This window comes from Pseudopipra pipra, chromosome 16 (assembly GCF_036250125.1).
Source record: "Pseudopipra pipra isolate bDixPip1 chromosome 16, bDixPip1.hap1, whole genome shotgun sequence".
Lineage (NCBI taxonomy): Eukaryota > Metazoa > Chordata > Aves > Passeriformes > Pipridae > Pseudopipra > Pseudopipra pipra.
Genome location: NC_087564.1, coordinates 1,203,053 through 1,217,588, shown reverse-complemented (window position 1 = coordinate 1,217,588; position 14,536 = coordinate 1,203,053). Strand labels below are relative to the sequence as shown.

General features: G+C 54.2%; 1 protein-coding gene across 1 annotated transcript in view; it reads left to right on the top strand.

Annotated features, from left to right (window-relative positions):
* Positions 1 to 1,891: 1,891 nt before the first annotated feature.
* The window catches only part of RAB40C (RAB40C, member RAS oncogene family), a 39,003-nt gene continuing 26,358 nt past the window's right edge, over positions 1,892 to 14,536 (top strand). Inside the window, exon 1 of the mRNA XM_064672464.1 lies at positions 1,892 to 2,212. Coding sequence (XP_064528534.1) covers positions 2,071 to 2,212 — 142 coding nt within the window. The 5' untranslated portion in view covers positions 1,892 to 2,070. The remainder of the gene's footprint in view (positions 2,213 to 14,536) is intronic.

The window sequence follows — 14,536 nt, the reverse complement described above, 5'->3', positions numbered from 1 at the left end:
GGATTAAGATGGTATTAAGGTCCTTTCCAACTGAAACATGTCTGTGATTCCATGTCCTGCCCTCCCCAGGCTGGGCAGGTTCAGAGCCCCTAAGGAGCAGGGATGGGGCACAGGAGGAGCCCTTGTCCCCAGAGCTGTGGGGCACTGGGGTCCTGCCATGCTGTGGGTGCTCAGATGGGCATCCTGGTGCCCAGAGCTGTGTCTCAGCCAGCTGAGGACTGATGGATTCACTGCTGCCCAGGCCCTGCATGTTTCCAGTCCATCACACTGAGGGTGGGCCGTACCCTTGGCTGACTGGCCAGGCTGGTGGAGCCCCTTGGCCTTTGCCAGCTGCCCTTTGCCTGCTCTCAGCCCACCACACTCCAGCCCATTTTACAGATCCTCCATTGCCAGCCCCACTTTTGGGGGATCTTTGCCAGAGGAGTCACTGGTGGGGGGTACCCAACACCCTTGGCACTGCTGTCCTGGCCTGCTGGTCAACAGCACAGCAATCCCTGTGGGGGGAAAGGGAATCAGCCCCGCTGGAAAGGACAGGTTTGGGCAGCAATTAATATTTTATAAAAGCAAGAAGTCTCAGTGCTGCTGCTGCAACATGAGGAGCACAGGCCAGGGAGCAGAGCAGAAGGAGGAAAAGGAGCAGGAGGAGCAGGAGCTGACTCACCAGAGGGAAGGAGCCTGGGGGGCCTCAGCCTCCCTGAAGGCTGAGGGGCATCCCCAGTGCTCCCTGGGCTGGGGGACCCAGGGCAGTTTAGATGGGATTCATTGGGAACAGCCAGGCTGGGAACATCACTAATGGAATGTGAAGCTCTGAAAAGAGGAGCAGGATGCTGTGCTGGGCACAGGGACTTGTCAGCAATTAGGACAGGGAAAGGATCCTCCACACCTTCCCACCAGGAATCTGCTGGGATTGGGCCTGGGAGGGGTTGCTCACAGATGCCAGGCCAGTGCCAAGGGATTTGGACGGAGCAAGGCCAGGAGTGGTTACTGGTGTCACAGCCCTTCCTGGGGACAGGCTCAGCCTGGCACCCCATGGCTGGCACCATCCCTGGGGACACGCTGGATGTCACCTGCCCAGGCCAGCCCTCACTGGATGCCCCCTGCCCCCCCAGCAGTGGGGTGCACACACCTCCAACCCCCCCAAACCCCACACCCGGGCCCTCTTCATACCTGGGTGCCCCCAACACCCGGGTGCCCCCCTAGATGCCCACCCCGAACCTGGATGCCCCCCATAAGTGGATGCCCACCCACCTGGATGCCTCCCCACAGCTGGGTGCTCTCACACACATCTGGATGCCAGCCCTTCCCGGATGACACTTGGATGCCCCCCAATCCCTAGATCCCCCCAATCCCTAGATCCCCCCAATCCCTAGATCCCCCCAATCCCTAGATCCCCCCAATCCCTGGATCCCCCCAATCCCTGGATCCCCCAGTTCCCCCTCTCCCCCCACCGTGCGCTGCCGCTGCCCCCGCCCGTCCCATCATGCCCCGCTCGCCGCAGTGCACGCCGGGAGTTGTAGTCCGCCGCCGCCCGCCCCCTGCTGGCCCCGCCCCTCCCGAGCCCTCCCGGGAGCGGCGGGGCGGGGCCGGCCGTGACCGACGCGTGTCTGAGCCTATGGGAGCGGAGACATCTGAGCGGGGGCGGGGCACCTCCTGACTGACGCGTTTCTGGCCCAATGGGCGCGGCGGGCGGGGGCGGGGCGGGGGCCGTGCGGCGGGGGCGGCCCGGCCTGGCTCAGGTGGGCGGCGGGGCCGGCGCGGGGCTGACCCAGCGTGGGGCTGGGCCCGGCGGGGCGGGGCGGGCTCGGGCCGCGGGGCCCGGCGGGGCGGCGGCGCTTTGTGCGGGCGGGCGGGAGGGCGGAGCGGGGCCGTGTCAGCGGCGGGGGCGCTGCGGGGCCGGGCCAGGCCCTTCCTCCGCCTCCTCCTCCTCCTCCTCCGCCTCCTGCGCCGCAGGTCCCAGCGCGGCCCCGGCGGAAGATGCGCGGCCGGCGGTGAGCGGCGCGGGGCAGAGGCCGCAGCCCAGGCCGGCGGGCGGAGGATGCGGGCCGGGCCGCGCCGGCCCTGAGAGGCAGGATGGGCACCCAGGGCAGCCCCGTGAAGAGCTACGATTACCTGCTCAAGTTCCTGCTCGTGGGCGACAGCGACGTGGGCAAGGGCGAGATCCTGGAGAGCCTACAGGACGGCGCCTCCGAGTCCCCGTACGCCTACAGCAACGGTGAGGGGGCTGGGGGGCCGCGGGACCCCCGCCGCTGTCACCCCCTGTCGCTGTCACCCCCTGTCGCTGTCACCCCCTGTCGCTGTCACCCCCTGTCGCTGTCACCCCCACCGCTGTCACCCCCACCCCGCCCGCTGTACCCCCTCCCCGGGGCCGTGCCCCCCGCCGGGCTGACAGACAGGCAGGGAGGGGTTGTTTTGCTTTTTCCTTTGTTTTTTTTTTTCTTCACGCGCGTGGCGGGCAGCGGGGAGGCCTCGGCAGCTCCTTAAAACGCCCCAGATCTGGAGGGGGACGTGGGCAGAGGGGCCGGGGTGATGTAATCCCTGGATGCGCAGCCGGACCCTTCCCCAGGGGAGCGCTGCCCGCGCCCTCCCGGTGCCCACACGGACCGAGCCGTTCCCAGGGGAAACAGGAGCTGTAACAAAAGAACAGGAGCCGATCCCTGCCCGGAGCCGCTCCGGCTCGGTGGCCGTGCCGGCAGGGCTGGGTTGGCCGATCCGCCTCCTGCCAGCGTCGAGGCTCCCGATGGAGCCCGTGACAGACCATTAACTACGGTGTCACAAGACCGTCATTAAGAGCCAAGGAGTGCCGCGGTTTCCTGCGGTCCCGGCGGAGCTCGGCCTGGCGGGGTGCGGGTCCTGCCGGCGGGTTCAATCTGTCATCCTTTCCCCGCAGTGACCTCCCCGAGGGCTCAGACCCTGCGTCAGGAGCAGGTGGTGCTGAGGTTTGCCCGGCAGCAGGAATCCGAGGGAATCGGGAGCTCCCGATGCTCCGCTTGGCCGAATTCGGAGCCGCTCCTCGCAGCCACCACCGGCTCCCCAGGAGCTGATACAAACACGCACCTGCTCCACGGAGATTCACGGGGAGCTGGTGACTCAGGAGTCGGGCTGCCTGTGAAATGGGAGCAGCAGTTCTGGAAGGAGAGGGCTGCGGGATTGTTCATCTCCTCGGGTGTCTGCCTGGGTTGGTGTGGTTTGCCTTCGAGGAGGTGCTGGGAGCTGTAGAGCTTCCCTGAAGAGAGTTTGTGCCTCAGCTGGGAGCTGTGGAGCTGCTCTGTGGGGTTGGGGTTTGCCAAGCAGAGTGTAACAGGGGGGTTGTTTTACGTGAAGTGTCACAGTTGGAAATTGTCTCCTGATCGAACTGGGCTTGAAGCAGGAGTAAGGAGAGAGCGGAGTGAGTGTGTGGTGGGGTGTCTGGTATATACATACACTCCAAAGAACAGGGATTGTGGCTGTGCTTATCAAAGCTTAGTCTTGGAACCTGCTATTTTATAACAACAAAATAGCAGCATCTTTTTGCTGGAAAAAGAAATCTCAGTGATCTAATATTTTCACCCTCCGTGGGCAATTGAGCCCGTTCCTAATTAGAGAATTAGGTCACATACTGTTGTTTCACAGTAATATGTGCTCTGATAGTCTCTGCCTCTGTTGCTCCTGGGAAGCAACGCACCTTTAGGATAATCAGCTGGAGTGGCTTTGATATCCCAGTGAATTTGATGTGCTGATGCTGCTGACAGGCCCTGGCAGTGGAAGCCCCCGTGTGTCTGGCACAGCTGGGATGTGCTGACAGGGCATGCTGCTCCTCTGCCCTGACAGAGACCGTCCCCGAGCCGAGGCTCTGGGATTTTGGGAACAGCTCGTGCCTGGCCTCCTCTTTGACACGTGCCTAATGCTGCCCCAAAACTGCAGCAGTTTTATGTTATGTAGAGGTTCTGTTTGTAAATCTGCTTGTAAACATGTTGTGCTCTTCCTCATCCCCTCCCAAAGCCCACATCCCAATTTAAAACAAGTGTTGTATCATCTACAACTTGTTTGGTCAGTCCAGAAAGCACAGTTTGCTGGTGCTGGTGTGAAATGGAGGGTGTTTTGGGCTGCTCTTGTGGTGGGGACACCTCATGTGGAGCTCAGGTCCCTGACCTTAGTGGGGAGGGAGCCCTTGGCCCTCTCTGTCTTGTTGAGCTGCTTTTACTCTGCTGTGTGGAAGCAGTTATAACCAGCCAGTTTTTTTGGGATGAGTGTGAAATGCATTGTCCTTCCAGCTCTGGGAAGGCACACCCTTAGGAGAAAAGCTCTCTAAATGAAGCTCTGTAGTTTTGCTGCTCTTACCCAGCCTCTAGAAAAGGGATTGGGGGGATTCCTCTCTTCTCCATGGGCATCTGGCTGTTGGACCAGCACACAACTGAGAGGTGAAAAGCCCTTTTTCTATGGGCTTTTGTGAGCTGTAAGCAGCCTCTGCCTGCTCTCTGGTATCTGAGAGCCTTGGATGCAGTAGGAGCTGTGTCTGTCTTAAAGCATTATAAATGCTTCTGTCCATCTTTTTCCAGGATCCCTGAGCAGAAGGGTCACTTCTCAGCACAGCCTTGGAGCTTGGCACCTTGTTCTAAATTGGGCACATCTTAAATTAGCCCCTGCAGTTCCTGTGGTGCATAGCAAGGCCTCAGCAATGTCCTTTCTTTAAATTGCTGGGAAAATAAACCTGCTCCGTGGGAGCAGAGGTGGTTGTTACTCCCAGTTGCAGGAAGAGGAGTGAGCAATGCCCCGATGCTGCACAGAGCTGAGGGCACTGGGTATGGAACTTACAGTGACAGAAAAATGGCATTTTGAGGAGAAATGTGAGGTCCAGGTGTCACCTGTGTTCCTTCCTATGTTTGTGCTGTAGCTATGGAGTGTATCAGTCTCCAGGAGCATCAGCCAAGCGTTCCCTGTGAAAAGCAGGGAGTGTTGTTTGTGTCCTGTGGCTGGATATTGTAACTGGGCTGGACTTACCTTTTGCTACTTCCTGGCCATCCACAAAAGACCCTGAGTTAAGCCTTCCTACCAGTGTTTTGCCAGGGAGAATGCTCTTCTGGGCTTCCAGTGTTGTCCTTCCCAGCTTTCACCCCTCCCCAAATCTCTAGTTGTGGAGGGAGGATGCCTTTCTTGGAGCCTCACAGCTGCTCTGGACAGCTGGAGGACCTCACCTGGGAACCAAAAATCCTGCTTTTTCCCTGAATGCCCTCTGCTCTCAGCATTGGCTCCTTCTCCCAGGTTCAGGGAGGGGCTGCTCCGGTCCCTGTGCTGTGAGCCCTGGTGTTACACCAGAGTCAGAGCAAAACGCTGCTTTTCTCACGGATACGAGTCCACTGCAGAGATCACTTTTCATTTGGGTGCTTAAATGGCTCGCCTGGGGTCTGTCCTCATCCTTCCCCAAGTACTGAAGCAGGACAGAAGTGTCTGTGGTCACAGAGTGGTTTTGGACACGGGGTGTGGTGGAGCTGCACATGAAAGCAGAGGCGGCCTGTGTGCCCTGCGTGAGGGGCATAGGGGTACTCCTCACCTGGGGGCCCTGTGGCTTTGTCACCACTGTGTCACACATCACCCTGGAATGCCTGGTTGTCTATGTGCTGAAATGGCCTTGCCCAGCTGGTTTGTTGGCTTGCTGGAGCAGCCTGGGGTGAGTCAGGGCAGGACTCGGAGCAGCCACGAGTGCCATCCCTGCCGGTGAGACAGTGCCCCCGTAACGGGCTGGGCTGGGCTCAGCATGCAGATGTGAGGGGATGTGCTCCCTCCTCACGTGAGGGAGGGCTTGTTCTGTGGCTGCCTTCCCCCTCACCTGCTGCTGTTCCCACAGGAAAGGAGAAACATGTGTTAGGGAGAGCGTAGAGCGTGTTTGGGAGCAGATGGCTTGGACTGGAAGGGGGGGTGGATTTTTATTTTTATTTTTCCCTGTCCTCAGCTTGTATTGAGAAAGTTATGAGGATGCAGCCAATGTCCTCACTCTGATCTCCTTGCAAAAAGCACATAAAAGCTGAAATGAGAGCCCTGCCCTGTGCAGGGTTGGTACTGAGACCAGCCCTAATGCATTGAGCCCCAGTGCCATCTTTCAACCTGTCCCTTGGCTGGGGTTTGGTGCCTTTATTTGAGCACCATCCTTAGGTGCTCTGGTCCACCCCTGCTATCCAAGACTGAAAGACATGTTAGGGAAAAGGGAACTGGAGTGCTCAATGCAGTAGCTACTGACAGGTTTTATGGTTCAGATTAAAACTGGATTTTTCCCCCATTGCAGAAGTGCAGAAATTCAGCTCCTGGGTGGGGGCTGTGAGCCCACCATGGCTGGGGTTCCATGCCAGCAGCAAGGGCTGGGGTAGTGCAGCTTGGTGCCCTATCCTTGGCTGGGAGGGTGGAACAGGCAGCTGAGGGCACTGCCCAGCCCTCAGAGGTAGTTGATCCCCTCCAGCCATTACAGTTTGCCTGGGGGCTGCTGTTAATCACCAGGTTGTTTATTGGAGTGACCCACATCTTTGGATGTCTTTTCCCTCTGGTTGTCTTTGTGCAGCTGTCTAAATCTGGAAGTTCCTAAACTGTCCTTGCAAGTCCTTACAGCAATTCCTCTCTCAGCATGTCCTGTGACCCCTCAGGCACCAGTGTGTATCCAAAAACTCCCCCTGTAAACTGCTTTGCTCTGCCACAGTCCCCAAGTTAGTTCTGTGCCAACTAGGAGATTACCTGTCCCACAACAGTGCATGCAGGGGTGGAGGGAAGGGGACACCTTGTCTCATCCTCCTCACTGCCATGGAGGGAGGGCCTGCAAGGGGATGTTTCTCGATGCATCTGCCCCTTGCCTGTCAAGTTTCCAAGGCTGAGCAGGGAGATGGTCTCTTGCTTCTCATCCACAACCTCTCTTTGCTGCCATGTGTGGTTGCAGGTCCTGCCACGCTGGTTGGCTTTTCCCAAACCTTAACAAAGCATGGGGCTGAGCAGCTCTACCCTAAACTTGAACTTGTGCAAGGCCAGGACCTCTCTCAATACCTGACTGCACCCTCCTGAGCACACCAGAGTTTTTGGGTGTCCCCACGGGCAGTGAAACCTCAAGCAGGGCCAGCACCGATGTGGTGGCACCTTCTGGGCATAGACTGCAGGTGTTGAGCCCAGGCTTCAGATGGCAGCTGAGTGCTCCTCCTGGTGCTGCTGCACTGTGCCAGGGTTTGGCATCAGCAGGGAAGGAGGCACTGATCCTGCTGCTGCTTTGCACCTCGCCCTCCTCTTCCTCACCTGGCTTTGTCCCACCAAGTGTGTCCTGCTGTCCACCCTTGTCCCTGTTGGTGGTGAACAGAAGCTGACTGGGCTGCCCCCTGCTTCAGCAGCTGCACGCCATTGGAAACTGCTGTTTGTGTTCTGGCATGACTGCATTCTCTGAAATAATGTTTGGAATAATGTTTGAGTTTGAGGTTTAACGTGAGGAGGAGTGAGGCAGAGTGTTCCAAGTGCAGCCCTGCCATCACATTCCCGAAGTGGCAGTGGGAACATTTCAGCTGGACCATGCTGGTTGTGCTGCTGGAAAACTCTTTGGATGACTTGCAGAGTGGAGAGTGGTTGTTGCAGCAATTCCTGGTGTCAGCCAGCACTTGCATCAGTGTCCTTCAGGGATGTTTGCTTCCCTGTCATCAGGGATGCAAAGCTGATCTCATCAGAGCAGGCAAACTCAGAAACAGCTCCAGCATCTCGTATTTCTCCATTGTTTACTCCAGAATCTTTGTGTAAAAATAATTCCAAATGCACTGTGCTGAACCTCCAGCTCTGCTTGATGTGGAACAACCAGCTGCAGCTTAAACTTAAACAAACCCCAAACCAAAGCCAACAAACTCCCCATCAAACCGACACCCAACCCCCAACCCCAGTGCCTGGCAGGTTTTGTGTCTCTCCCAAGTCAGGATTAGGGAGGCACAGCCGCGTAGGCTGTTGCATGTGCAGAACTTTTGAGGAGAGTTGTGTTTTTGCTGGCGTTTTATAAAGCTGGGGACTTACTCTGCAGAGTTCTGGGTTGCACTGGGCAGTTCTCACCACCTCTAATCCCTCTGTAAAAGCTTTGCTTTTATGGCTGTTACCGTGTTCCTGAGCCCTGAGTGCACAAAGGTGATGTGAGCCGAGCAGTACAAAGCTGAAATGGGTGGAACGTTCTTTTAATAACTGGGATTAAAAGTTCCTCTATGGTTTTTGTTTGTAAAAAGCAAGCAGGTTTTGCTCTCTGCAGGTCCCACAATGGCATTGTCCCCCTCTCCTGCTGTGGGGGTTTGCTTGGTTGTTTTGGTGTATGAGCTGCATAGGAAAGCCCATGGAAAATGTCTCCTCCTCCTCCTTCAGCTTTTGTTTCCAGCTGTTCCCTGGCATGTTTTCCTCCCTCTCCCGGAACAGCAGAGCATCTTTCCATTGCACTTGAGAACAGCTCTGCTCTGAGCTGAGCTTTGGAGCTGAGCTTTTATAACGTTGCAGTTTAAAATCTCGTTTTCTTTCCCTTTGCCCCTCGCTGTCCCTGGCAGCCCCAGCTCAGCTCAGAGCACCCCAGGAGCATTCTGTCCTACAGGTTCCCGTGGGATTGCAGGCACAGGAGGAGGAAGGAAGCTCCAGTGTGAAAACCTTCGGCTCTGTTTTGCCAAAGGCTTTGCTGTGAGATGGGACTCACCTGAAAGAGAATTCCCTGGGGCACAGAGGGTGATGGCTCAGGGCTCCCCATCAAAGAGGTCTGTTTGCTTCTGCAAAAGTTGTAGTAATAGTAAGGTTGCAACATCAGCTCAGAGATTGTTCCTCAGAGATTGTTTGTTCCTATAGAGGTTCTCTTTGCTGAGAGCATTTCTACGTAGCCACAGCTTTTTAGATTTTCTTCCTCTTTTCTGCCTCATCTTTGTCTCATTTCCACCACCCCATTCTACACCATAGTAGATAATTTTAAAACTTTGACACCTGTTCTCTGATAAATACAACCCCTGAAGTGCTTGATATCCTGTGTGTGCTGTGCAGTATCAGTCATTGAATTTGGACAAAAATCCTCATGCAACTCAAACAAAATATTTGCTGTTTAAACCATCGGTGGTTAAGGAGGAGACAGGCAAAAAGGGGACACTGAAAGGCTTTGCTTAACTGGAAGTTTAATAGAAGGTTCTGTGCATCTCTAGGATAATCTTATTTTAAAGAAAATGCAGGTTTTTTAAAAATTTCTTTTTTACTCAACTTGTTTCCAGTCCAGCTTCTGAGTTCCCTGGCCCATTTGGAGGTTTTATTGTGACACTTCCTTCTCTGTGCAGATGATTGCTCCTGCTCACCCCCAGTCCTGTTCACAGGAATTACCCTGTCTTGCTTCCTTCAGTACCAGCTGTAACAGCACCAGGCTGGAGTCTCTTTTACCTGTGGTTCTGGAGGCTGACTGGAGACCAAACTAGATGGAAAAAACCCAACCAAACAATGAGCAAACAAAGAAAACCCAGCAAAAACCCCACTATTTTGCCTATTGTTCACTTAATCTTAAATCCTCTCTTGTCCCAAGAGTTGTTATTTTTCTTACATTGTCAAACTACCTGAGTTACTCGATGGTAAAATCCATCCAGGAAACTGTGCAGGACGTGAAACACAAGCACATGAAACTGCAGGGGTTGGTCTTAGCCGAGAGCCCTCCCTGTGCTGCTCACCATGCCAGCAAATATGTTTGCTGTGGAATACCTCAGTAGGTTCAGACATGCTTGTGCTCTTGCAGGTGTGATCTGTATTACAGGGCTGAAATTCAATACTTTTTTCTATTTTCAAAATGCCAAGTGCTGGCTTTTTCCTTTGCTGTGCTCCAGAGAGGCTGCCAGGGTAGCTGGAGTGAGATCTTTGTCCTGCGGGTCAGGAGGGGACTTGGGAGGCTCCAGTTTGGGCTTTGAAAACACGATTTCAGGCAGGTGAGAGCTCTGTGAGGCAGCACAGTTTGTCCAGGTGTGTCAGGGGTGCTGTGCCAGCAGGGCCAGTCCATCCTCTAGGAACAAGGAGGGAGCACTGAGCACGCCAACCATGCTCGGTAAGTCTGGAGATCTGTTGTCACTGGAAACAGCACATGGAAATGTGAAAGCAGTGTTTGCAGCCATCCCAGTGCTTCCAGCAGGGAGCAGTCCCTTCCCAGTGTGGGGCTGGTGGTCAGTGCAGCAAGACCAGACTCAGGAGCCAGAGAAATTCATGGTGAGTGGTGTCTCACCATGGAGAGAGAGGTGTTTATGGAGCTCTGGAAGTGCCTGTGCTCAGCAGGCACATGGTGCATCTACACCCAGCTAAAGGGCTGCAGCTTTCTCTGGTTGTTTGGGTGTAGAGCATCAGCCTGGAGACACTGTGCCATTGTCAGCCAAGCCTGGAGGTGCCAGCTGGGCTGTGGATGGGGAGCCAGGCATCCTGCACATCCTGAGCCTCTGCAGCATCCCTGAGCAGGTGGGCAGGTGAGCCTGGCGTGCGCCAGGAGCAGGGCCAATGCCAAGAAAGCTTGATGTTGTAGAGCAACATTTCCCTGCACAGTGTCCAGAAACATCCTGGAGGGCCAGGATATTGAAGGTATTTAGTACAAATACTTGGGTATTTTTGAGTGTTGGTTAGTGGGAGTTTTTTGTCTCCAAGCATATCTCGGTGTTTGTATGGTCATCCAGCAACAATGCAGACTGTTTTGGTGCCCTCTGATTTCCCTCACAGGCTGCCTTTGTTTCTGCATGCAGCTGTATAGTTTTTATGGAGATCTGAACTGCAAAGCATGAAGAAACTCTTTTGTTTGTTGTCACTTCTCTGCATAAAATCATTCTTGATTTTCTTCTAAAGCACAAATCCACTTCACATCCCCAATTCTGGACTGACTTTGAACTGTTTCTGGAGCTTCCCGCGTGCCCACTGAAATTGTTGGAGCTTTAGGAACAGATTTGCTCCTGGCTTTGAGTGCTGTTTTCAGATGCACTTGTCACCCTTAGCTGAGCCCAGAACAGAGCTCCTCTGTGTGGGGGCCACGTCGCTGCTGGGCTGGGAGCAGGCAGTGGACAAGTGAGCTCTTCTGCAAATCTGGGCTTCTTAGAGGTCTCCAAATAAGTGTTTTGCTTTTGGCTGGTTACAAAATCAACCAAGCAATTATTTGCCTGAGATCCCCACCTCGGAGCCCTCAGCTGGAGATGAAGATGCCTGGGAACAAACTGATATGAGCAGAACTTCCAGGCTAAATGGAAATCCCTCAGTCGAAATGAGGCGGATATGAATGGAAGATGGAGTATGTTTTTCTGGAGAAAACCTACCAATTTGGGTAACTAGAGATAATTGCAAGGCGTTTGTTCTCTCTGTTTCTACATGTGTCTCAGTACGAGGTGCTTGGCAGCGTGGTGGATGTATCACCCAGAGCTGCCAAGAGCCGTGGCAGCTCCCTGGAGCTGGCAGAGCTCTGTGCTGGGACGTGGGGCTGGGCTGCTCTGCTCAAGCCAGCCACACTCCTCTGCTGCACACCAGAACAAGGGGAACTCCTTGTGGCCTCCCCCTGAGCAGAGCAGTGAGGGTGGGGGGTGTGTGTGCTGCTGGGGGCAGGAGATGGAGGCTGGAGCAGGGGCTCCCATCTCCAGCAGTGCTGGTCTCCCACGCACCCCGGAACAACTGAGACCCCTCAGTCCTTTTCCTAGGGCTCAGCTACAAGGCAGGGCAGGAGCACAGAGGTGGCATCATGTGCTTGCTGACCTTCAGCCCTGCAGGGAGGAACAGGGGTTATTCTGCTGTGGTGCTGTTCGGGAACTTTTACCTGAACTTTTCACCCTGCTCGAAACCAAGGAGTGATACTGGGGGGGGGTAAAAGCACAGACCTGGGAGGAATCCACCTTTGTTTGGCTGACCCCTGTTGTTGATGAAGATAATTTGTTGTTTCTCTATCTAAAGAGTAGGTAATTGAATGCATGACTCAAACTGATGAGCTCATGTGTTATTGGGAAGGGATTTTTCCCGTGGCTCCCAGCTCTGAGCTGACTGGTTAAATTGCTGCTGTTAATGTGCTGCTGTACACACTTTTTAAGGTCATGTGACTTCATCAGTTATTTGAATAGCTTGAATTCACTTTTTTCATCTGTTAGTGTTGATGCCCTCATACCACATTTTTTCTGAATGATTTAGTATCACTTACAGATGACAGAGAAAGTAACTACTCCTCTAAGTGCACAGTAGGAGCAGGTGGTGTCTTCTACATACAGATGCTGCTGCCTGTTTTTAAATTACTCATAGAATCAGAGGATCTCAAACCTGTGTCTCTGGGTGCACACCTTACCTGTGCCCCAGCAGCTGCCTTCTGCCTGGGAGTGGGTTTGGTGTTGGATTAGTACATTTGGTTAAACCTGTTTGCTCTGGACGTGCTCTCAACAGCTCCTGGCTACCTGTGATTTCCATGCCCGTCTGCCTCGTTTGACTGGAAATGAAGCAATAAGTCTTTCCCTATCAGCTTTTACCCACAATCAAACAAGTCTGATAGGTGAATTCTGCCCTTTTACTCACAGGTTGGCGAAGGCTTGAAAAAAGACCCAAAATAAGGCATTCTGAACTACACCATAATGCATCCTGGCTTCATATTCTGCTCTTGCAGCAACTTGGCTACTGGACCCAGTTGCTGTAGGTTGGCATTTCATGACCATCCCCACCATAAGCAGTTAAATGGAAAGGTGCAGGATGTGGGGTGCAGTGAGAGGGAGAATATGAACATGGTGATGGGAGTGTAGTTACTGTTGTTGTCTTGTGGAACATGGTTCTGCCAGAGAACAAGTCCCAGGAGGCCAGTGCCCACCTCGGTCTGGGGGAGAGCCTGTGGAGAAGCCAGGAGTGTGTATGTCACAGGGATGTGCTGTGGAGCTGCTCTGGCCCTCTGGGCCTCACCTTGTGTCATGTTCCCAGTATCCCCCCAAAGCTGGGCTCTGCAGAGGTGCTGCTGGGAGTGCTGCCTGTGGGCAGCACCCTGTGGGTGGGGGGATTTCACCCTGAAATAACCTCCCAGGGAGGGTCTCTGTTCAGGGCTGCTGTGAGCTGCTGTGCCAGTGTCCCTGCTGTCCAAATTCCTGCTGTGAGCTGCTCTGCCAGTGTCCCTGCTGTGCACATTCTTTCTGTGAGCCCCAAGAGCGAGTGTTGGTTTGGTTGTGGGGTTGTCTGTAGGGTTTTGCCTTGGTTTTGGGGTGAGGTTTTTGCATGCCGAGGCCTGGAAGCAGGAATGAAGCTCTTATTCTGGAGCTGGCCTTCTGTCATGGCCCAGTGCAGACCTGGAGCTTTTTGCTTTTGGCCTCAGTTTTGTGACCTCCTTTTTGTGACCACCCACCTTTTGGCCTCAGTTTTGTGACCTCCCAGCACTTCTCTTCCCTCTGTTCTCTTGGGCTGGTTGGTGAGGATGGGACTTGGCTGGGTGTTGCTGCATCTGCCTTTTCTCTGTGCTCAGCAGGGATGGGGCATCTGGCCCCTGGCTGCTCTCCCCCACAGTGGCTCCAGCTTTCCAAAGGAGCTGGGCAGCCCCACGTGATGCCTGGACTGCACACACAGGGGCAAGGCTTTCCCTTCTAAACCCCAGCCACGTCAGGCATGGCTTGGAAAGGTCTAGTAACATCTGTGACACCCAGGGACTTGGTAGAGTAAACAAGTCACCTTTGGACACTGCTCAGATATTGCTGGCATTTGGGATAAATTAATTTCTGCACTAATGGCTTTAGGCTGGACTTAGCAGAGCACAGAAGGGCTTCACTTCCAAAGTCTGTGGCACAGGCAGAGGAGCAGCCACAGTGATGGGTTTTGCACAGTTTATTTGTTTGGTTCTAACTCTTTTAATCCAACTGGCAGGTTGGCACAGGCCCTTTGGTGGGAGAGGGAGGGACCTTTTCAGCAGCTTGTGTCTTGTGGACACAGCAGTAAGATGACAGCTGGCTTGTGTGACAAAAAACATGTCCCCAGAGGTGTGCCAGGGGACTGGGGGGGGAGCTTGAGTGACAGCCAGCCAGGCTCTGCCAGCCCTGCAAGAGGGTCTCAGAGGAAGCGACACCCTGGAGAGCCTGGCCTGGAGAGCCTGACTGCTAGGGAGGGGAAAGGGCTTTCTGCATAGTTTATGTTCTCACAAAAATTCGTAGTTGTCGTGGTGTTCTTGACATCCACAGCATTGTCTGACCTGGTGATAAAGGTTTTATACCAAATTTACCCATCTCTGTTTAGCCCCAGCTCCGGGAGTCCTTGCTGCTGAGAAGCTTCACCAGAGATTCATTCTTAATGTTTTCAGTTTGCAAAAGCAAATTAAAAAGGATTTACAGTCTGTTGACCCACTCTAAAGTGTTTCTGGGTGCTTATCTTACATCTGTGGCAGTGAAAACACTCATTTAAGACCAGCTGCACACTGGGTGATTGTGGCTTCCCTGTGTAGAAGGAAGGATTGTCACAACACAGGTTACAAATTCAAGGCAGAGTTGGCTGGATGCTCTTGACAGTGTTTGCCTGTTTTATAATCATGGCATGTCTTTAATTTTTCAGTTCTTTGCTCTCACATCCCTCCATCCCTTTCTCCTCTCCAATGCCATGC